The 24650-nt window shown below is 34.9% G+C and overlaps 1 protein-coding gene across 24 annotated transcripts in view; it reads right to left on the bottom strand.

The window, feature by feature from the left end:
* CADPS2 (calcium dependent secretion activator 2) overlaps window positions 1–24650 on the bottom strand; it is a 285040-nt gene that overhangs the window by 54703 nt on the left and 205687 nt on the right. For 9 of the 24 annotated variants that reach the window (XM_039726810.1, XM_039726824.1, XM_039726800.1 and 6 more), the window contains 6 exons: window positions 21402–21465; window positions 19265–19388; window positions 16772–16792; window positions 5816–5919; window positions 4239–4247; window positions 2108–2264 (listed from right to left, as the gene is read on the bottom strand). In XM_039726810.1, the coding sequence (XP_039582744.1) occupies window positions 2108–2264; window positions 4239–4247; window positions 5816–5919; window positions 16772–16792; window positions 19265–19388; window positions 21402–21465 (479 nt within the window). The remainder of the gene's footprint in view (window positions 1–2107; window positions 2265–4238; window positions 4248–5815; window positions 5920–16771; window positions 16793–19264; window positions 19389–21401; window positions 21466–24650) is intronic. The other 15 variants (XM_039726825.1, XM_039726802.1, XM_039726811.1 and 12 more) reach the window with 3 other exon arrangements.

Here is a 24650-nt window from a genome sequence, read left to right as displayed (position 1 = left end):
TTTGAATACAAATTTTCATTATGTCAGAGTTTTTTTATTATACTTTAGTTATCTAGTTATAAAAATAGTTTTACATGCAAGTTTTCTCTAATGCTGTAAATGTAAGATTGTTTCTTTATTGTTAGGAGTTCTCTCATGTCAGGTTTATGTGAAAACTGATGCATGCACAGAAGATTTAGAGCTCATTTAATGATCTCAAGATAGAATAACATGCAGGTGTCAGTCCTCCAAATTTCAGTGAAGATTAACCTAATATGCAATATGGTGACCTAACTGTTCTTCATTTGAAAGAAGTCTGAAAAGTAATCTCTGATATAGCCAGAGAGTGAGAATAACCCAGTGGGATTTCCACCTCTTCATTTCCTAATGAGTTTTTTGATAATGAGAGGTGACTTTGCCAGTCACTGTGGGCTCTATTATGGCTAATTTACTCCACTTCACTCTCCTTGTTAATTATTAACACTAGCCTTTTTATCCTCATGAGACCACACTCCAGTTTTTCCCTTTTTAGATTTTTTTTCTAAATATGTCTTTATGAAGGTGATAGTTTTCAGGAAAAGATTTTCACTGAGGGTAAAGTCAGAATTATTTATTTTACCTTGGAAGATTGTAAAATTGATTATAGAAGCATGGGAAGCTCTTGCTAATGCTTTTAATGCAGTTATAGGGTGAAAAGGCTGTTAATTAAAGAATAAGCACTGAGGTATGTTCCACTTGGGAATTACTTCTTGGTAGAACGGTCACTTGCCACGTGCTAACATGTCCACTGATTAACAGATGACTAATTTCCATGGTTTCTTTCCAGTAGTTCTGGAAAAAGAAAAGTGTGTAATTTTCCAGATGGTTTTCACCTGCCAGAAACTGTCATCTAATATATCTATTACCATTAGGGAATTACTGAAATTGGTATACAGGTGTGATGTTTCATACAACAGTTGTTTCATGTCCTTAAGTTAAAGTTTTACAATATTTGTAATAGTTGCTTTAACATGGAAGTTTTCATCAAATGTCTTTCTTTTTCCTATTCTAGTAATTTAGCATTGTTATCTAGTTAATCTTTTAAGGAAAGAAAGATCAGCAGCCTGTTAGCAATCTCTTGCATGTGAGGACAGCCCTTGTTTGTTTCTAACACTTCTCTCAGGTTGGAACCAAAGCTCAAAGGAACACAAATGACACAACAATAAAGTTAAAACTGGTGTCACAAATCCTTCTTTTGTGAAGAAAGACCTACACAGTTTTCAGAAACCAAAGAATTGTTTCAGAAACCGAAGAATTCTTACCGATAAAGTTAAAACTGGTGTCACAAATCCTTCTTGTTACACTATTTAAAAGACCTACACAGTTTTCAGAAACCAAATTGTTTCAGAAACTGAAGAATTCTTACCAAAGAACTGTAACACCACAACTAGAGATATGTTCCCTAAACTGAAAATGTGTGATGGTAGGAAAATAGACTGAATATCCCACCTGAATATAGGCTTCAGATCTTTAATCTGGATTTTAGATGATTGGACACCACTTAAAGTAGTGCACAATCCACCTTTCAGGAGCCCAGCTCTTCTGAGATTTGCAGCAAGATTGAAAAATTCCTGCACCCTTTTCAGCAACCTTCTCAATTGCCATAATGACAATTTTAATAAGTTTCTGAAGTTGCAGTTTCCCAACAAAGGATCCAAACAGAACATCTCTTATGTTCCATCTCTTATTTTATTCCATTCATGCTAATACTACTATATCTTTATAGACATAACTAGTGTGAAAGTGGTTTAGAAAGCTTAGAAGGAAATATAAACTACAACTTTATTTAAGCAATATAGATTAAATGCAAACTATCAATACCTCTTATATTACTTGTACATAATTGATTTAAGACTGAGTAATTTGTGAATATCAAGGTTAATGCACTGCCAGAATAAGGACTGAAATGGTGCAAGGATAGAGAGAAACTGCTCAGCTTGCAGGAAATGGAACACCAGGACATGTATCATAAAAACAGGCACTGTCACTTTTGTTTTGAGAATTATCCTGTCTAGAAACACATTTCCAAGGTGTGGGTACCTTGGAAAATCTTACACAAACAGTATGTAAAAAAACCCTAAGATCTTACTGTCATTTCTGAGGGCATTATTCAGCAGCTGGAAAAGTGGGAAGCTGTCCCAGGAGTCTTGGGGCTGTGCCTCAAGTGCAGAATCCATGTCAACAGAATACAGAGACAAAAACTTCTCTGCATGCTCAGCCAACAATTCTGGCCACCAAGCAAATGCCTGCAAACAAAACAGAATTACTAAACATGAGCCATGAGATGTGTTCTGTCTATGGCAGATACATCTGAGTATGTCACATCATGTCCTGTCTCATGTGGGGAGGAAGAATGGGCCAAGTGAAAAATGTGAAAATATTTTATAAAACTTTGCATCAAAAAAGTAAGAAATCAAACAGATTATTGTGGGAAAGGTGATATGATTAGAATAAAAATATAACACCAGAAAAATGGAAAAAGAGAATATAAATGCCTTTTTTTCCTAGAGAGCAAAGAAAAGCATGAAGACCTTACCCTTGAAAAAAATGACTGTATATGTTTCTTTTGATTTCATCAAATTCTAGGGCAGATGAATTTATTTTTAAAATAAATATTTATGAATACATTTTGCATTCATTTGGTAATCAAAAAGGGTGGTTTATTGTGAAATTTTATTCCTTGAAGTCTGAGGGGTTTTTTTAACATCTAGAGTGATTTTAATTTATGTTTTTGCCTTAAAGATGTCAGTTTCTTCTGAGGAAGACATCCAGTTTTCCTTGTGCAAGTGCTATAAATCTTTAGAAGTTCACTAATGTCTTAACATGTAACTTAACACGTTGGAACAGTTTTCTCTGGCAAAAATTTATATTCTTAAGCAATCCTTAAAGAAGAGAAGAAATCTGCGAAAAATATCATCAGCAAGTAAAGCCAATTCTTCATTAAAGACATATAACTATTGTACCTTTTCACCAGCACATAAACCTAGGCTTTTAAGTGTCAGTATTGGAGCTGAGCATTGGATCAGGGGGAGCTCTGTGATCCTGGAGTTAAAGATGAAGGTGGAGGGAGTTTACGAAACAGGATGAACATTGAATCCTGCTGAGAGTGTTTTGCTCAGAACAAATCACAGTGAGAAATGCCTACACATGCAACACAGGAAGATGTCATTGCTGTCAAACTTATGCCACTCATTTTGAATATATAATTTTGAATATTTTTGAGTTGCCAGCGTGTGTAGCTTGATTTGCACAAGAGCTGAGTCCCCCCAGCTTCAAATAAATTCAGAGAAATGTTCACTTGTATTTATGAAACGCAGGCCCTGGGTGGTGTAGACTTATGTAATCAGGTCTGAAAGTCATCAAATAAAAGACAACTTCTATAAAGTGGTCTACAAATGTGTTTTTGCATCATGGACTTTCTGATGACTTCCTGTTGTTATTTCTGACACGGGGCAAATGGAGAAAGGATGAATTGGCAAAAGGTTTTAAAGAAATGCTGAGCATCTCCTGCTATTACTGAAAAGTACTTGTGTGCTCCAGTGGTAGGACTGAAGAATGACAACTGGCATCATAGTGAGGAGGAAAGATGAGGCTTCAAAAATTTTGGCAAGAGTTTGAAATGGAGTCTTTCACTTTCATCAAACTGGAAGAAATTACTTATTAATGAATGTGTTTAAGTAGGAGTTAATTAAAGGAACAGACTCCTTACTCTAGAAAATACATGAAAATAAAAAATATATATAGGCACAAGCAGGGGACCCTTCTAAGCAAGCAAATCTCTTTTCAGAACATATTGCCAAAATTTCAAAACAAAGCAAAACCAAAACTAGAAAATGAAAACATTTTCTCTCCATTTTCTTCCTTGTTGTAAATGACACTCAGAATCCAGACTGAAATTCTTCTGACTCTCTCTCAAGAGCTATACATCATTACTTGGGAAGCAAGAGAGATGAATAGAAAAAAGTTAAAGCTAAATGTAACAGCACAGTTGCTATGGATAATAATAGGCTAAAAGGAATCAGCAATTGGTGACACACATTCTAGGAGAAAAGAAACATTGCCTGGATTAAAGGAAGAATGGAATTCTTAGATTCTAGAAGCACATAAATGTGGCTATGCAACATCAGAAATCATCAAAACAGTTTATGCTACATGTTCAATGTACAGTTCCATGCTATGAGCAGAGCAAAACAATGCTTAGTTCATCAGGAATCACATACCTCTCTTCCCTTTGGGGATCCCCGAAATTTGTAAATGTTATGAATTAAAAAAAAGAAAAAAAAATCTAGTGTTAAAAATGTGATATATTATTTTACAGATTACTGATCCTTTTTGTTAACTGCAGCATCAAACACTGAACATTTGCATAACATTATGATGTGAAGTCACCATACTTAATAATCTTTTTTGAGTAGGGAATGTATAATTTGGCAATCTTTTTCTCAGATATATTTTAATACTGAAATTCTGTATGCCCCATAAATTTCAGTGAAATTAAACATGTATTACATGAATGAAGGAAGGGGAAAGTAACCTTAGCATTATCATTTTTCTTTTCAAGGTACCTTAGATTAGATTGCAAACTTTAGCTGAATAAATTTTTCTGAATGCATATGCAATATACTTATCCTTCTAAAAAACACCACAACTCTGACTGCAAATAAATAGTATAGAATGCAATCTTTGAACAGAGATGCTTAATCATATATGTATGATTTGATCTGGGTTTTTGTTTCTGTGTTCTTTTCCACAGAAGTTCAATTTGCTTACAGTCATGCAGGTTCTCAAAAGACAAAGACCACAATATATACATTTTATTAAGTAATCATTACACTGTAACACAGTGGCAACAGTAGTGTAGAACAGGACCTCCAGGGAATTAATTTCAAATCATCAAAACAGCTGTTTCTTCAGTATATGATAAAACATCTATAACAAGTTCACACATGACAGATGTAAGCTAAAAACCAGATTCCATAGTGTGATATAAAACCAGATGTTTTGAATGATCATATTTTAGAACTATATATACTGGATAATGTTTATCCATTTGCATATTTTCCAAAAAAATATTTATTGAGTTTTTTGAGAACATTTAAAAAACAACTTCCTGAACCTTAGAAAACTGTATTTGTTAATTAAATTTCAATAATATATACAGGTGTATCTGGCCAAGGTAAGTTTTGTAATTCCTTGACATAAGAGGTGCTAGAATTCTAGCTGTTATGGTTTCTGTATCATGAAGCAAAAGATATGAGAATAAGAAACATAAAATTGTTTTATTTCATTTCTTCTACCTTACAATGCCATTTTTAAAAGCACAAGTTTAAGAGCATACTTTTCCAATCAACAAAAGGGCAATGGAAATGAGATTATTATACCTATAATTATTTTTATATCTACAATACAGATCTATACAGCATGATGAAAACCCGCATTCAGTTATATTTTCTTTCTATGTTGCACATCAGGTGAAAAGCTGGAAGGAAAAACTGTGTAAGGCTATGAATGTTTTCCATACCATTTCAGCACCTCCAGCACAAAGATGCTTTCTCTTTTTTATGCTCTTTAATTTTTGTTTCTAAACCTACAGTTCATTCAAGTGAATTGAAGTAGAGGTTTATTTCACTTCACTTTACATAAGCTTTAAGTCTCTTATTCCTCTGTAAATGTGAACTGCCTTAAACATATGTCAGAAAGGAAAACTAAAATGTTTCTTGACAGACTTGCTTCGCATCAGAGGAGCGAAAATCCAGGAACAAACCATTCTCTACAGCAAATGCAATTACAGCCTCACCTCTGAATGATGCTCTTCATTTTGCTGCAATACTTCGATACAGAGTTCTGCGAGGTGAATAACCTCTTCCAGTTTTCTTGCAGGTGTTGCTTGATTCATCGTCTCTATATGAATATAAAATGTAAACCAAAATTGTTTTAGTTACAAATATGATTTACAGTAAGAGAAAATTATGTTAGAAACTAATGGGAATGCTGCAAACTGACAAACTTCTAAAAAGAAATTTCAAGTGTTAAGGATAATGACTTAATACACATTAATGTAGCTGAATGTCCAGATTACCAAAAAGAGAAAATAATTCACAAGCGCATTAGTGGCCACTGTAAACATTATCTGATTTAGTATATGAGAAATAACAGGTGCATCAGTGTATTAGATGCTCAACTTTTGCATTAAGGAAGTTCTTTTTCTCTTCAAGGCCGTATATACAAAGACAGCAGATAGTGGAGACCTTTTTTGTTATTGTCAGTACAATGTCTTCTCACCAGTTGACTCATTACTGTCATCAGCAAAATTCATACCTTTTGCAGCAGTCAAAAATTCCAAATGTTTAATCAAAAAAAGACATTTCATTTTAGGCATATTTAAAAATAAGAAAAATGCAAACCACAATGATGCATACAACCAATATCTAGTAACTAATTATTCAAATAACTAATTTTCTACCTGCTGTTCATCAGTAAAGGAGAATCTGAATTCTTTTCAGTGCCATAGTGAAAAGTAGGACTATGAAATGAAGATCTTACAACAGAATTAATACAAGCCTACTAAAAATTCCACCTAAAAGAAGTACAAATGCAAAAGTTACAAATTACATAAGACTCACTTATTCTACCCAGAGACTTCAAAAAGAAAGGAAACAGCAAAGGTAAACCAAATGTAACTAAAATACTTACAGGGAAATGAAAGAACAATTAGCTTGCAATTAAAAAAATCATAGCACTAGATTTCAGGAAGAATCACAGGAGATAAGGGAAGAGTCCAACAGAATTTTTTTACAAACATTTTAATCAGTAAAAGTATCTTGTCCAACTACATAATCTGCATTGTTAGGAATAACTTCAGCATTAGCTATTAGAGCTTGTTTGCTTAAAAAAGCTCTTGTTGCTAAGCCTAAATGTATGGTCACATTAACCTGGTTTGCAGAGAACTTATAAAGCTGATAACAAGGTTAGTGAGAGTTTCAGGAAATCTATTTTCTCATTTTTTGCGCAAGTTTATGGATCACATGGACAGCAAATCATGTGAATACACATCTTCATATGCAGAAAATTCTGCTGACATTCCTTCCCACTTTGCATTCATCATTGCATAGACCATTATCACATTAATTAAACAATTCACATAATCTCCTTGGTGTTAGTAAGAATATAAATCTGCATGCAATAAATATTTTAAACATTTAACATTTCCAGCAAGTCAAAGCAACATTCCAGACATTTTAAAAGCAGGTGACCTTGTCCAGTTCTCCAGCATTAACACATTAATGCATATTACAGTAATGAAATATATAGCTTTGATGCAATTTTTGAAGAAATACTGGATTAGAATCTCAAGCAAACATCTACATTGTTTTCATGCAAAAACCAAGCAGGAAAACTAGTTATTAAAGCAACTACAAAGAGTTTTTTCATATATTTTTAAAAGAAACCATATAACCAGATATGTTGAAACACTTTTTTTTTCTAAAAGCAGAACTTAGCTCAAAAAAGAGTTAAGTGTAGGAACATGGGTCAAACACAAAGCACACACAAGGCACAAAAATACATTCATAATGCCATGATTACTGTTTTCAATACTGTACTGTATTGTCTTTACAATTCCTATACTATACAACGATTATATGAATATAACAACAAACATATCGAATCAAGAGAGATTAGCAATGATCAGCCAAGTGCCTGTTATTTAGTATTCTGTATACCTACTATTGGATTTAGACCAAACCAGTGGTTTCTACACTTATCCTGGACTGAAATTGCTATTTCTCCTAATGGTCAGTGTCCTCCCCTTCCTGAACACATAGCAAGTACAATTCATACAGATAATATACATCACGAGCAGTGTCACTGATGTTAATGAGTTTTAGGAATAAACCAGTGATATGAAAAGAGAGCATGACTGGAACATCTGATTTCAGCATAAACAACTCATTTTATTGCAAACTCAGCCTGATTTTCATTACCTCACCACTAACCAGTAAACAAAATAATTGCATGCATAATTGCATACATTCCTAATGAAACGAAATAAGCTGTAAAATATTCATGTAAAATTATATCCTATAAGGGCTTCTCTACATCATTAAGAAAGTAATTCTAATAATTATGTTGAATCTCATGTTGCATTTTTACTCTGGAATAAACTCACATATTCCACACTTGCAATTAGCTCAAGGTGGCCTAAAAATGGCTGTTGAACAGATATCATTATCACTAGGGAGAGCAGGAGAAAAAAGATCTACCACCCAACTGTGAGATTGTCTTGCTCCAGCAATGTGATAAGATCACAGTGAAGAGAAATACAGTCTCGGGCAAGTAGCAATTCCATTGAACAAGGCATTAAGGAAATACAGTTCTAGTCATCTGTGCTGAAGTGATGGATTTTGATCAGAAAAGAAAAGGAGTAAAGGAGATTGGTTTGGTTTTTTTTTTGTTTTGGTTTTTTTTTTTTTTTCTGTGTTTGTCTGAAAGGCATCATAAGCCTAATAAAATGAAGGATGAAAGTGAGGATCAGAAATGTTCACACAGACAATGCAGGAATACAGTGTTCCCAAAGTGGAAACACTTGGGAGGGAGAGGACCTACCTTTGATCAGGGATGATGCTGGCAGAAGAATAGATCAGTCATGACAAATGATTTAAACTAGACATTTTGAAGTTTTTAATCATTGTGGGACTAAAACAAAATGGAACAGTTTTTTTTCAATAGGATTAGCATGTTTAGGAGGAAAAAGAATATGAAAACTGTAAATGCATCTTTAAGTTGAGTATGGCAGGCTTCTAATTGATGTTTCATGGCAGGGATGACTAAATGTGTGCTATACTAGACTGAATCAATTCCGATTTCATGTTTCCGTAAGACTCACCATGCTATTTACTAGTTTACACTGGAAGTATTTATTACTAACTAAAAATATGCAAATCACCCTTAATGTTTCCAGCTTTTCATAATATTTTCAAAATCATTATTTTCTTAGAACATTTGTTCATAAGAAAAGGCGGAAGAGAATTGTGCTATCTGTATCCTTGCACAAATCTCTCTAATTTTTTTGTTTACTTATCCACAGAAGAAATCAGTACATGCTATTTCTTTTGCATGATATAGACTTCCCTACATTTCTACATTTCACTTAAGCTTCATATAAAGCCTCCTTTTCCATATGCAAGTTACCTCATCACCTAGCCATTTTCCTCTGTAACTAAACACCTTTCAAATTCTAGGGAATATGTCTTATGGATATCCACCAGTTAGATGCGTATATACACAAGGGGCTATGAAGTAATTTGAGAAATAAATAATGAGGTGTTTTTTTTTTAGCCAAGCAAGTAGTGTATATGAAATATGAGTAGCAGTAAATTAATATTTGGAAGTTTTAGAACCTCCAAAACACCTGAGCCAAATACTGTGCTTGTCTTTGTAAGCATAAAGGAATGGAAAGCAGTGCTGTCAGTTTTCATTATATTTGTGATGTCTTTCTTCCCACAATTACTAAAGGTTGTTAAGATGTGTTTACACTGCTCAAACTAACAAGTTGCAGCAGAAGTCGAGTCAGTAAATATGCTGCTTGACATCGGTTAGAAAATAAACAGAAAAAGCCATCAATCATCTGTTTCCAGCTTCACATCCTGCCAAAATGAAAAAGCAAGCCAGGCTTTGCAAATAATGGATGCTTTCTCAAGTATGCATTACCAGTGAGTCACATAGGTACCGAGCAATATTGTTAAATGAGCTAAGTTATCTGAGTGAAGTGCTACTGAAATGAAAAAGTGACTGCTTCATGAACCAACGGAGCCTCGGGCCACAAGGGACTGTCAGATCATCCAGTCTCACCTCCTGCATCACACAGGTCAGGGAACTTCTCCCCAGTCCTTCTTTTCGAGACAATCAGGATGTCTAAAACCTAACAACAGTGTGTCTAAAACCCACCTTAAGTTTTCTTTCCACAAGAGTGTTGAAGATACCCTTGAACACAAATGCACAATTCACCTCTCTCATTTTCTCCCCAGCATGTAAGCTGTTAAACATGTGTGATTAATTTCTCATTGACATTTGCTCCACACAGGAATCTGCTCATTAAAGAGGCATTTTTTTTTCTTGGTTATGAATACAATACAACTAGGAGACTCCTGACTCTGGCCTGCCAGTCTCCCCCTCAGTGACACAGCATATATCCCTCATTGGTTTTCACTGCCTCATTTTTCATCCTTCCCCCTTTTCTTCCAACAAGCATATCCAGAACCAGTGTCTCAGGAGAGCCAACCTGTCTCCAGGTAGAGGTACAAATACAACTAGGAGACTCCTGACTCTGGCCTGCCAGTCTCCCCCTCAGTGACACAGCATATATCCCTCATTGGTTTTCACTGCCTCATTTTTCATCCTTCCCCCTTTTCTTCCAACAAGCATAACCAGAAGGATATGGAGAGCCAACCTGTCTCCAGGCAGAGGTACTGGAAAAAAGGCAAGTATGCTGAGAAGTTCCAAAATTCACAGCCTCAGTGGGCTTAGAGCAAAGCAGGACACAACGTAATTGACCATACAGACACATCATAATTTGAGCTTTAGGGAGCCAACTCTGCTCCAGCGGGGCCCATTCATTTGGGCTTTTTAACATGTGAAACCTGCAAGATTGCTTGAAGCTAGCATGTTACTAAACCTGAACTGACTCTGAAGAGTTAACACAAAACTGGTATAATCTATCCACAGATAATTTAGATTTCACTGTGCTAAATTTTTGTGCAATTTCTCACAGAACTAATTCATGAAAAAGTAAGGAGGTAGATCTGAAAGGACATTTTATATTTTTCACATTAAAAAAAAATCCAGCCTTATACAAGTAGTGGAATTTAGCTTTAATTATGAAGCTGAAAACAGTCTTTCCATAATTGCTTTCTACAATTTCAATAGCATTTTAAATTATAGGGGGAAAAATAGAATTAATTACCATTATTAGCTAACTACAGAAAGATTGTGAGATTTGTAAAAAGTTAAGAGTTCACATCTCCTATTCCATGACCTACCATTTTATTAAGTGTGTCATGCTACAATATTTTCTGGTTTTTAAAATTTATCATAGTATTCAATGGAATTGCCTTCATGAGGCAATCACATGTTTCTGTTTTGTTTTGTAAAGGGAGTCTTGGCTCATTGAAAAGCATAAAAATAACAAAATCAAAAAGGTAAAAGCAGAAGAAAAATCTCATTTTTTGCCGGCTGATCATCAAAGCATTTAATATAAGGTTTTTTTGTATTCTGATTTTGGCAACACAGAAGCAGTTGGCATTTTCCTTCTTTTTCTCACTTTTAATTTCACTTCAAAGGGGGAAAGAACTAATATTCTCAGCATTTTCTGATACTGTAGAATAAAACTCAGAGATAACAAACATGCCAAACTGCGAGGCTTCATGAATAAAGAGAACTGGATAGATTAATAACTCACCTATCAGATGGAGAGAAAACTGGCTCTTGAAAATGCAGACTTAGTAAAAAGTACTTTTTAAAAAAGCAGAATATTTTAAGATTAAAAATTTTGGAGCCTTACTGAAAAATGAAAACAAGAAATCTAATGCTGGCAGGCAAGAGAAAGGGAAAAGAGATGTTGAAAATTATTAGCTGAAACAAAATTTGAAGAAATTACTAACTGAGGATATAAAATGAACATAAAATAAAATGTAACACAGATTTGCAAAGGTAGGTTGAACTAGACATATGCCTTTCTAGATAGGATATTTTTGTATAAAAGAAATTCAGTGGATTTTATCTAGTCTGACTTTAATGAAGCATTTGATACTGTGCCTCATGGGAAAACTACCAGTTAAGCTGAAGAAAATGAGGATTAAAAAAGAAACTGTGTGGGGTATGAAGAAGATGCCTCAAGTGAAAGGGAATAAGCAGTGCTGAGAAAGTGCAAAAAAAAATTCTTGAGCTATTCCTTGAAGATTCATCTTAGATTCCTTACCATTTTCACCAGGGACTTTAGAATAAATATTAGAAGAACAATGACAATGTGTAAAACATGAGAAATAGAAAGGCAGTAATATGAATTCTATAATTCTGAAGAATAGGAGAAAGAAACAGATCAAAATACCTTCAAGAGTTAAAGAAAAACATATTAAAGTACTTTAAGAAGGGACAATACATTTTGACACATGAACAGCAATAAAAATTTCTTGTAAACTGGGAATATGTCATCTTAAAATGATCAAAACTCTATGGCTGGGTTGAATTAACTTTTCACAGAAGGGCTGCGTGACACAAGCATGGTACAGACAGAACAGTTCTATATCAGATAAAATGTTTCTGCTGTAACAGCACTGCTAATACTGTGCAAAGCATGTAATGGGGATGACTTTGCACAGCTCTTGTCACCAATGTTCAAGAAGACGGAATTCAAATTTTAATAGAGAAAGACACCTGAAAGGATAGAAATGAAGAACAGGCAGCTACTCTGAGACATGGTAATGAAAGCCTAGGTTGCATGAGTACTAAACTCTTGTCTAAAAATGCATCACAGGGCATGGAGGAACTGGAGATGATGAAATGCTAATGAAGGATGCAACTATCCCTCCCTCATTTGGGATACAGGATGAGGTTGGCATGCTTAAGTTTGGGAACTAATTTAACTGTAAGGTGATGATACACCTGTACAGCACATAGGACTTGAAATGACCTTCCTGTGGGTGATGCAGGGGACTGAAAAGGGGAAGCACAGTGAAAAAGACTGACTCAGCCCTACTGTTAAAGGAGGATGTACGTATGTTTACAAAGGATTATCAGGATGCAGTCTGGAGATTCTTTTACAGGTCCAAAACTGAAATCAGGGATGTTTGCCCATATCCTCATTTCCATTTAGTTGCACAACAGAGACCAAGAAGGTGCTATGCTGCTGTGCAACCCACTTGTGTTTGTTCAGTGAAATGAACATGCATGGAGAGCTTTAATCAAGTCCTCTCCACGTACAATGACTCTCTCCACTTGCCTTCTCAGCTTCAATAATGCTTGTAGTGTTCTTCCTTTTTAAGCCAGACAGATCCTTCTGAGCCCTGAGGGCATTTACATACTACCCTTCCTTTAGAAACTTGTATGTAATGAGTATGTTAATGATCGATGTCTTAAACCCCAGCAAACTTCTGAGTTTCTCCTGACCTTCTCTTGTATGGAGTTAACATTTATTCAGCCTTTGGCAGTCTTTCTGATAGAAACAAATTTTGGCACGACAACTGATTTGTCTTTGAAGAACTGTACACTCCAGAGTAACTATTTGCTCCAATTTTAATGGAATTTATTCCTATTCTTTTTATTCAAACTGTTTGGCAGAAGGAGCGCATTATACTGAGTTATTACAGAATTTTAGAAATAGTGAGTTAAAAGACAGCTGAACTTATATTTCAAATCTTTACAATCTGTCTATTGCCTCAGAAATTAATATTCATGGACAATGATAAATACTGCCCTGTTTGCTTTAAGGACATTTACTACTTTAATGCCTTTTATATCTGCACAGCAAGGTAATGCCCCTGTGGTCAAAAATTTATTTATATGTAAGTTTATGTCTTTTCTCAGGCAATAACAACAGCAATAGCAGAATTAATTAGTACTCAGCCATTCAGATTTCTAATAAATTTAAGCGGGAAAACGATTAATTTATGAGAAGGAATAAATAATGCATTTTATTACTCTGTGTGTATGGATGTGTATAAAATACAAGTAAAAAATAAGAAGTCTGTGTGAGGAAAGCCATCTTTTTTGAGGGAGATAAAACAGGTGATGGAGCCTTGCAAATTTCTATAGGCTCTTCACAGGAAGTATATAAAAAGCATATGAAGAATGCTGTTTGTCTCTGGCCTCAGAATAGGGTGGGTCCATTTATGTTCAACATTATCTATAGGAAGAGTTAATGTAAGTTAAATACCGAATAAGACAGGAATACATGCCATAGAGAACACAATTTAAAAAGTACTTTTAGGTAGTGAAATCACAAAGGGAGCATATGCTGAAATGAAAATGGATCGTACTTAAAAAGAGATTTTCATGTACTGATGCTGTGATTCATATCCTTGACAAATTATAAACCCTTGCTGCCAGCTACCAGGACATTATATGAGCGTTCTTAGATATAGTTCAAAATTATAATAGTAGATTTCCTGCTATTCTCTTCATAATGGTAATTACACTGACTGAGCAGATTAGCTGCTCCATGAGAAATTCAGCTGTACATGTAATAAGGAATGACATGCTGAACCCTGTATAATTGCCATGGCAAATGTAATTTTTGTTAAAAAATCTTTTCTATATTCATAACAGTACAATGATGAGAGATGCTCAAGAAAACATCATCCTGACTGTAAACAAATATTTTTGATGGAAGTGCTGGTTATGCCACCATGTTTGACATTAAGAAAGTAACCACTGTCTTTGGGAAAACATTCAGAGACTTGTTCAGCTGAGACTGTGAAAATGAGAGCACTTGGGGAATAGACCTGGGAACCTGGCAACCACACTGCCAAGAAAGGGTTCTCACAACAAGAAGAATTTGCATATTCACCTCTGTATTTACCCAACAAGGACACTCCTGAAATTCAAGCTTCATTACCAGTATTCAGTGTATAAGTTAAAGGGTAAATAACAGTTATCGAGAAATAGTTTTTCTCATTTTCCACAAAGGTACAATATATGTTATTAGGGCTAAGCATATTGAACATCAAGTTCATTATGAAGTCTGTAGGAATCCAGCTAGGAGCAGGATTTGGCCTTAAAATGTCATTGTATTGGGATTTGTCTAAGTGGCTCTGTCTTTTGCATCAGAGAAACACCTTCAATGCTTCACAAGATTCCAGTGGATACAGTCTATCTACTCCTTTTAATAAAGTGATTTTTCTTCCTGAGTTTCTGATTAATTTTCAGTTGCATTTTTAGTCAGAGCTGGTATTTAAGCAACTAAATTATAAACACAGCCTATAAACCTCTAGCTTCAGCTAACTCAGTGCACTTACTCACTATATGTGATAGGCTTTCCTCTCATCCATTCTCTAATCTAGTTATTTGCCAGGTCACTTAAGGGACAACTTCGCTATCCTGTGGAGAAACCTAATGTAAAATGATTAAAATCAGGTACAGCAGTTTATTATTTATTTATGTGTCTGTAACTATATCATCTATGCTTAATGGTTTTGGGTTTCCTACATAAAGAGAAAAACTACGATTAGCAAGTGTGTGGCACAAGGAAGATTTGTACTTGAGGTGATACATGTTGTACAAAAATGCACAGGTGAGGTTTTGGAGTGCAAGGTGAAAGGAAAAAAATCTCTAAAATTTCCTGAATGATTTTCAATTATTTTCAATTAATTGTTTCTGAATTTCTAATTTAAGGAGATATTTTCTTTAATACCTAGAGGCATAAAAATATTAAAATGAATATTTGTGCTATCTAGCTTTAGGTATCTTATGTAGAAGGGAAACTGCCTTTAGGGTGTTTTGCATTTGATGCTGTGAGATTGGCTTTGCACAGAGAAATTGTTGAAGGACCTTCAGAGCTCTTGGAGTCCCCTGCCTAAGGAACCTCTCCTGTTGAAGGGAGGGGTCAACAGATCATCTGAACAAGGTGAGCTCCCACCAACTCACCCTAACAGACTGTGCCATGAATATCCATTCCACCAGCACACTGCCTCCTCTCTTCGTTAAAAATTCCGAAACACCTCCTATTTACAGGGCATTTGAAGTTTTTAAACAAAAAACAGTGGAAGTCTTGGAAATCAGTGGAATGTTTTTTACTTCAGTTATGGACACAGTTGTTAAAAAAAGTAGGCTTAATAATTTGCTAGTAATTTTCAAGCCCCTCATTGGCAAGGAGCATCTCTTTGAACTACCTTCATGCAACTTGGTTGTCATCACACCAGTATGTCTCTCCAGATGTAAAATTAGTTCATCATGAGAGTACTACCAGCTCAATGCCCCTTCCCATAACTGTGGCTGGTATTGTTTGTGAAACCCCACAAAGCACCACAATCAATCTTTCTTTAGGTGCATATGTCAGGTAAGACAAAGCAGTGCACAGTTCTATTTCACAGTCTAGATATGCACAATCCCTCACATTTCTATGCAGCCAGTTCTGCTCAGCTGAAAATACCACTTCAGCTGTGCTCTTTGTAGGATGATTTTTAAATATTGGGATATAAGAACTCAAAACCCCCTCCCTGTACTTTTGGAGAATATATACCATATCATCATGAAATCAGGAACACAAAGAACTACCATCCATGTAACCCTCAGCTATACCTAGAAAAAGAAATGTATCACTACACAAAGCCATATCAGAGAAATGCAAAAATTTTGTAAAATTAGTTTTCCTAGCAATATCCTCATTAATAAATTGAGCAATTCTGTTATGAAACATGCAATTTTTGCAGAGGACTATGAAATTACATTTCTCTAAATACTCAAACTGTTTTTGAATTTAACAAAATTAAACTTTTTTGCATCATTTACTTATACCCCTTTCACAGAAAATACAACTTCATCATACTCCAAAACAGAAAGTTAGCTAAACTGCTAATAAATAGGTACATCATAATTAAGGATCAGTGTTAATACATGGACTAAACTACACCAAAATTAATTTTAGTATTCACAAATGTTCTGGTCAGTATCTTGGTATTGTTCAAATACAGGAAAAGAATAACAACAGACACAACACACTACATCTGTAAAACATGCAGACATGCACACAAATAGTAATCACCTGAGTCCTTTTCCGCTGTTGCTAAATAAGAAAAAACAGGGAAAGAAAAACATCATTACAGAAATAAAACTCATATAGTTAGAGAAGAATAAATACCACATAAGGAGTTAATAGCTTCTTAACATCTTGAGTACATTACACAATTGATGTTTTTTTTTTCATGTGAGGGAGAAATGGTGCATATTTCTGATGAATATATTTGCATTTACTAGCCCTATATAGTCTTTATTTCAAGCTCAGGCACTAAGCTTGCATCCGTATTGTGCAAGGGAATTCAGAAACATATGTGAGAATATTACTTGCATTAGAACCTTCTTTGTATCTCTATTTTTTAGGTATTTGCTATTGGTCTATAGCTGATATTTTCTTGTCATATTTACATTTTGACTGACTAATATGATGTTGTTCACTAAAGAAACAGTCAAAGGACAAAAATCTCCAAAAGATGTGCCAGCCACATTTGAGGACATCAGTAATATTATAAAGATAAGGACTCTATGCTTTCTGTATGCAATTTGAGGAGTAAGCATTTAATGCAAACACTAACATAAATTACTTTCAAGAGAAGAATGTAACTTCAGTGCACAGGCACAATAATGCTCCTATAAACCTAAAGGAGCAGGATGAAACTTATTGCTGAAAAATATTACACTTATATTGGTACAAAAGTAGGATGTTTGTAATGACCAGAGTATCAAAAGATATCAATACAGGTCTCATTGCCATTGAAATCCAGTGTATTGAATTTTCTGATGTTTGATGCTGGAGCCCTCCACTTTCAACAGTACTTTATTCTCAGAAAAGTGCTTCACCTATTTCTCTTTATATATGCAATGATGTGTTGTGCTTTGAGTTTACAGATACATGAGTGTAAAACTACTTAAATAAATCTAGTTGTGTTCCAACCAAAAGACAATAAATCCAAAAAAGAAAACTGCAGTTGAAATATGGGAGTCAGGTTCATGTGCTGTTCCAGCTTACTTGGTGCTAACAGTGTGAATATCTTAAAGTGCAAACTTTGCTACTTCAAGGGAAGTCCCACAATTCTCTAGGATACAGTAAAAAATCCTGGGAAAAAGATGCATTTGTATCACAGCAAAAAACTTTCCAATCCATGTTATTGTCAGTGTGTTCAGGTATCTTTTGCAAGCTTTCTTCATATTATAAAAATATTTCTAATTTTTATACTCACTGTTTCAACAGGTTTGATACACGACTTAAATACTGGACATTAACATTTCCCTTTATGAATACAGAAATACAAAAACTAAGGAAAACATTCTTTTTTTTCCTTTTCATTTTCCAGAATAGATTTAATATTCATCCTTTTTTTCTTTAACACAACATGGTATCATAATTAATTATGATAAACTGGTTACTAGGATGGTTTCGTGTTGTTACTTCCATGATATAATACTGGTTGCTATAGTGATGAGATGAATCTTTTGTTAATCACTTGTGAGATCAGTTAACTCATGTTTTTCAGAGAATTTGAGCAGAGATAAAAATGGGAAAAAAGTTGGCTTTGTAGTATTGCTAAATATTTGAGGCTTCTTGAATTTGCTCCTAAGCTGGCTCTATTTCTTCTGGTGTATTGCTAGAAATACATGCTATTAAAAAATTAATATGGATAAAATTTGTATTATTAAAAAAAACTGAATTAATCCTACAATATTTTCCTGAGATTAATTCTAGCTCCAAAAATCCAGTGCATACAGCTTTCTATTCTTGAAAACATTTGGACAGGAGTATCTCTAGCTTTTTGTACTTTATGGAGAATAAAAGTCTGTCTTGACAAGGCACTTTACTATTATGACTGCCTTGTTGTTCTACATAAGGTTTACAAATAGTAAAATGATATTGTGTACCCTGGCTATTTTTTTAAGCAAAATTTTAGTTAATTTCATTATATACTTTATAGAACATATCAAACTTTCAGAAAAACACCAGATTACCTTCAAACTTAGTATTTTGTCCCCTTAATACATTAAATCAGGATGTAATTAAGGTTTTGATAATCTGATTATTATTATACATCTGATGACTGAGCAGCAAAAATAAATAGCATTTATCTATTTGTCTGCCTTATAAATTCTTCAGAAAAGTATATATACACAGTTTTCAAATTTCAAGGCAGTGACACTGCTGTTAAGGAAAGAATTTCCTGTCAGTAGTTTAATCACTAGAAATAGCTAGAGAAATAAAAAAAACCCATAAACAACCTCTTAAATTTATGAAGAACTCAAAAGTAAGAACAAAGGGCAACTTGAATTAGGAAGTCCTAGTCTTTTATTCAAACAGGGTCCCAGGAGGCATATTAAAGCAATGAATAGGAAAAAGCTCCACAGTTCACCAGCTGAGATTTTAATGAGACATTTCCCCTTGCTGTGGAAGGGGTTTGTTCTGGAAAGGGAAAAGGCTGCTCACGGAATATGCAGTTAATAGGCATTGCTGGCTTTTACAGCCACTTCGGCAGCTGATTGCTGTACTAACCTTCTATTTTGGCATATTCTGTAAGTCGAGTGTAATTGATCAAGGCAGCCTTCTCCAGACATTTTCTAACCACTTTCTTCACCTCTTCTGCTGGTATAGGAGTGGCAATATCTTTCATTAAAACCTGTGTCAGAGACAATTATATCACTTCGTTACAATTATTACCCAAACCCCACAGGAAAAGGATAAAAGTATCCTAAAGTTACTACAGATCTGATAATGATTACAGGCAGAAGTCAAAAAGGAACTATTTCAGCTGGTGGATCTTTGTCTTTTAAGGTTTCTGTTCAGCCCTGATTTGACTGCCTGTACAGTATTATCCCTCCTGTTTGCCATCTTGCAGCATGCCAGTCAGTCGTTGGGTGGCATCGAGACCAGTAGAACAAGAGCATACCATAGATGATCATGGTATGGGTACCACTAAAGATGTGATTGTGAAAATTGGCTTGATTCTCAGCTGTGGAAAAGCTTCTACCATTGCAGAACCATGGACTCTTCAACAGGGTGAAGTTATTCAAATTCAACATGTCCTTGCTGTGAAAAAAATATTGTCTGTATAGTGGGCAGGGAAAACACTGAACTTCCAGCAGAACATTTTATTATGGACAAGTAGAAGAACAGTCCATATAAATGTTTTCAAAACATGTGAGTTGTTACCTCACCTACTGGAAGTGAGGTAAACCAAGAATCCATACCTCTTTATATGAATGGAGCATAATATACTCTGGACTACTACGTTAAAAAAAAGTTGATAATTCACTTCCATTTTTAATTTAATTCTTCACTCCATTAACTTTCAACAGGTAAGTGTAAACAAAACTGTTTTTATCACATTTTCATGTAAATAATAAAATTTCAGATAACTCAAAATCTTTAAAAAAATGCTTCTCAAGTGGATCCCTGGACAAGCTACACCCTTATGTATCTAAATGTTACTGTTAAAAGGAGGGAGCAAGAGATGCAGTCTAGGGAAGGACATGGTAGAAAAGAAACAAGTCCAGCAACAGAGAAGCTATTAGGAAGACACTGCTGTGAAGCAGATTCCTAGAATACCTGCACACAAATATGACTTCTCTGTCTGCATTTACTTGCTTTGTTAATCAATAACTTCTGGTTATCAACAAGTGAATTGACAGTATTCAAAACCTTTCGTTCTTGGACTTATTTTTTTTTTCAAATTTTACAAAGACAGGTAAAATAAGATGGTTCTAACCTATTCTGCCTTCAAAAATGTAGGAAAGCACATTTATTCCCAGTCAAGACTGACAGCGGTGGTGCTTGAGCACCATTACCATTTGTAATAGCAGGAATGGGGAGAAGAAATGGATGTTTCAAAAAGCACAGCACTACAATCACTGAGATGGTAAGAGAAATAAAACATATATACCTAGACTCCTTTTGTGTTTTCTGAACACGGCAGAGGTTTTCTAAGAGAGAATCTCTATCCATGCACTGCAGAATAACCAATATTTGCCAGGACCAAAACTCTCAAATTTTGGCAAAGCAACACAGCCTGGGACCTATCCTTTCTTAAATTCATAACTTCATCAGACTCCTGCTGATACAATTCCTTTGGAATCTCTGCTGGAATTTAAAGTCTTTTTTCCACAGAGATGTCTGAGATGCTTTTACTATGAGGCATTCTCCTTTCCAGTCAATACAAGAGGATTTACATTTATAGCTGCCCAAGTCAGATTTGCTGTGTATAGCTTTTGCTTCTTAAGTTGACTCTGATTATGCATTTATTGAATATCATTTGAGTTATAGAGAATGTTTTTAATATTACATATGAGTATAGACAATATCAGCAGCGCAGAAGGCATAAACAGCAGGAAACGGGGGGGCTGTAGAATAGACTTGTACCACTTTAGGGGTAATGCTGGATAAGTGTTAAATAAAAAAGGACCAGAGTCACTGACTACAATTCAGTGGCTTGAAGTGAAAGTCCAGTAAAAAAGTCCTGCAGAAAACAGCTGTTTGCCTGTGTAGAAGACAATGAGAGAAAAACAAAACCAACCATCATTCCAGTAAGCAGTTAAAACAAACCAGTAGTAAAATCATGAGTCTGCTTTCAGCAACCTGAATGCAACAGAAAAATGCAGGCTCAGCAGAACTTAAAATATGTTCTCAAACTTACCCTTTCAAGTAATGAAAGTGTGGCTTTTAAAGCTCCTTCAGGACGTCCAAAAGGGAAACAGTATCTTAAAAAGTAAAAAATAAAATTTATAAAAAAGAAAGAAAAAAAATAAGGTGAACATAAAATTATCAGAATTATAAAAGCTGCTTTATGAATTTACTTTAAGATTTATCTGCATACAGCTTTCATTATGTTAGCAGAAGACTCCCGTACCTGAAGTACCAACAAAAGCAGAAAGCCTCTGCAGTAGTCTACCATGGAGTACACACATATAACAGCAGTGTCAGCCTACCAGCTGATTGTAGGCCTAAGTGCAGAAAAAACTCTAAAAGGCAGAAAGCATCACTTCCAAATTTTAAGCTATGAAGGATATTTAAAGGTCTCTGATGAATTTAATTGTCATCTTCCTGGAAAGAAGTACTATTTCTCATGTAGCCATGACTGCCACTGAACCTGTGAAGCAGCATTCTGTACATTGTATTTTATTTTAAAATTGGATTAAGAGAATGATAAAATGTCAGATATTTTAACTTCTAGAGATACCAATGCTGGTATGTCTAGATATCTGCCAATGCTGGCAGATATTCTGTGTTTTTTTCTATTATATTAAAAATACCTTGGAATAGCACTTATCTTAAATTTTATCAGCTACAACTTAAACCATACCCACTCCTAAAATCATGTAAATTAAAAAGTGATTGCATTCATGGCTTTATTTTTTATTTTTGTCCGCTGAATAATGCAATACAGCAGGTCAATGAGAATACAATGCTCAGACAACTGTAACCTCTCTTAATCCTGTCTATAAAATCTTACTGGGATATCCCCAATTGGAAAAAGGATTTTTTGCTTTGCTGAGATTATTTTTTTTTTATTATTAGTCACCAAGAACAGTAGCCTCCTATTCTGATATTTTCCACTAGTCAAATCTTTTCTAATGATAAAAGGATTCAGATCAGCGAATTTTAGATCTACATTTTGGTCAGCCAAAATAAAGCCTTAAAAATGAGGTCAAAACAGGATTTCCTGCAGTGAGAATTCCAGTATTTACTTTTATCTCTGTGAAGACTCCAGAGACAAAATTCACATAGCCAGGCAAGAGGTTAAAGTCCAAGACCTTCATGACAGCTTTCTCAGAAATATTGTCTCTTCCACATTTGATGCCTGAGAGGCTGGCAGAGATCAGAAGTCTCAGTGGGTAGAGAAGGTGACAGAGAGGAAAGGTGTAAGTACCTTAAGAACTACTTTAGATGACAGCCACTAGCACAGGATGGGCTGACTGCATGTTAATCATAATGGAACCAGGCTGACAGCAGTGAAAATGAAAATTAAAAAGGTCATAGGGGGGTATCAAAACTGGAAGGTGCAGGTCAGTTGGCAGGCAAGGGAGAGCATCTTTTTCAGACGGGTGTGACCTAGTCACTTAAGTGGACACAGCAAATGTCCAGAGCTGCTCTGAAAAGGCAGGGAGAGACTTGCACTCTTCAATTAAACTGTCCATGACAGCTGACCAGTGCACACAACGCTAAGCAATGGAGAGAGGGCAAAGCTTAGAATAAGTACTAACATATTCCAGAGGAAAAAAAAATGGTGATGATCCTTGAAACTCTGTACCACTCATCCCCTAGTTATAATGATCAGTGTGATTACAAAATGTTAAATGAGATTAAAGGAGCTGCAAATTCAAGATTTCAGCTCTAGACATATACACTTGACTGATATCTCATTAGGACAAGCTATAATGACAATATTTTGGGACACAGGTTTGAACTGCTTCTTTGAACAGCTAATTTAAAACCCACAAAAAACCACCTTATTCTGGATTCAGTCTCAAATGTGAAGAGGACATAATTTGAGAGGTGCAGAGCAGAAGAGGTGCTCTGTAGTAATAATCATAAGACAATACAATTTAATAATGTAGCAAAAGAGAACAGGCTAAACAATTCAGTACATGCACATTTAGTAAATGTATATACAATTTCAAGAATGGGATCTATGAAATAAATGAAGAACTTGAAAAACAAAAGCAAAGGATACAATCAAAAAAAGCAAGAAACCTACAAACAGTCTGAGGTAAATTCAAAAAAGTAGGAGCCAAATACATGCCACAAGTAGGAAACCAAAGTGGTAACAAACACTCTGACACCCTCTCTGTGATTCCATGAGGAAGATAAAGAGAATCTGGCATTAAAAAATAATAAACCTTGTCTGAACATGGAAGGCATGAAAGACGCTGAAACATTCTAGGAAATATAACAAATAAACAGCATGGATGCCCAAACTGACAGAAGAAAGGACAGTGGAAGCAAGAAACCAGCCTGGGAGATGGTGGGACTACCTGATGACAAGGAATACAAGGCATTCAAGGACAGTAAGGCCAAAGAGAGAAATTCAGTGTATATTCTGCATAAATCCTTACTGTTGAATGTATTTTCCCAAATAGTCTGCATTTCACAGTTATCATAACAATTTTGAAGGACTGAAATATGGAGTTGTTTTAATACCATATCTTCCTAAGAAAGCAATCTGACAGCCAAGGTTATTCTTTGTTAATCGGCAGAGGTGATCCTTATACATGTGGTGAGTCAAGGTTCTATTTAAAATATTACTTCCGATGCTTTGTCAGGATGTCTTATATTGTGACTTTATATGCTTTATAAATTCAGAGTCTAAGAAACTATCTTTTTTCTTTCTTCCAGTATTATGCCAGTATCCTCGTTTAAATCCAGACATTTCACCTATTATTTTGTTTTATTTCTAATATTTCTTCAGAGTAAGAAATAGTAATTACTTTTCACCTAGCAGAACACAGTTTTTCTGTATTGATTAAATAGGATTTTAAGGCAAACCTTAGAGTCCTCTGAAGGATGAAATCATTCATGTTTGAATGACACATTTAATTGCTCTCAAGAAGGAATTTTTAATGCTGTTTAAATTTGCTCAAAATCCACCATGACTCAGGCAGAAAGGATTTATGGTAACTGTTGTAGACCAACCTCACCAATGCAACTCTAATGTGTAGGTTAGCAGGTATGATGGGGATTTTTACTTTTTCCAACTCAAAAGATCATTTAGACTTTATTATACATTTTCTAATTAGCCTCATGCACATGAAGGCCTGAAGGTAGGGAACACTTGTGTCATTTCTCTTGCAAGAGCTCTTTGTTCCCATAGAAGGAAGGAAAGAGGAAAGGAAACACTGTTGTTTTTTCCTGAAAGGAATACTCTCCAAGGAGAGCTCTAGCTCTC

Source organism: Passer montanus, unplaced genomic scaffold (assembly GCF_014805655.1).
Source record: "Passer montanus isolate IOZ18808 unplaced genomic scaffold, ASM1480565v1 scaffold6, whole genome shotgun sequence".
In the NCBI taxonomy this organism is placed as follows: Eukaryota; Metazoa; Chordata; class Aves; order Passeriformes; family Passeridae; genus Passer; species Passer montanus.
The sequence above is the reverse complement of the archived record's forward strand: the minus strand, read 5'-3'. Positions and strand labels throughout refer to the sequence as shown.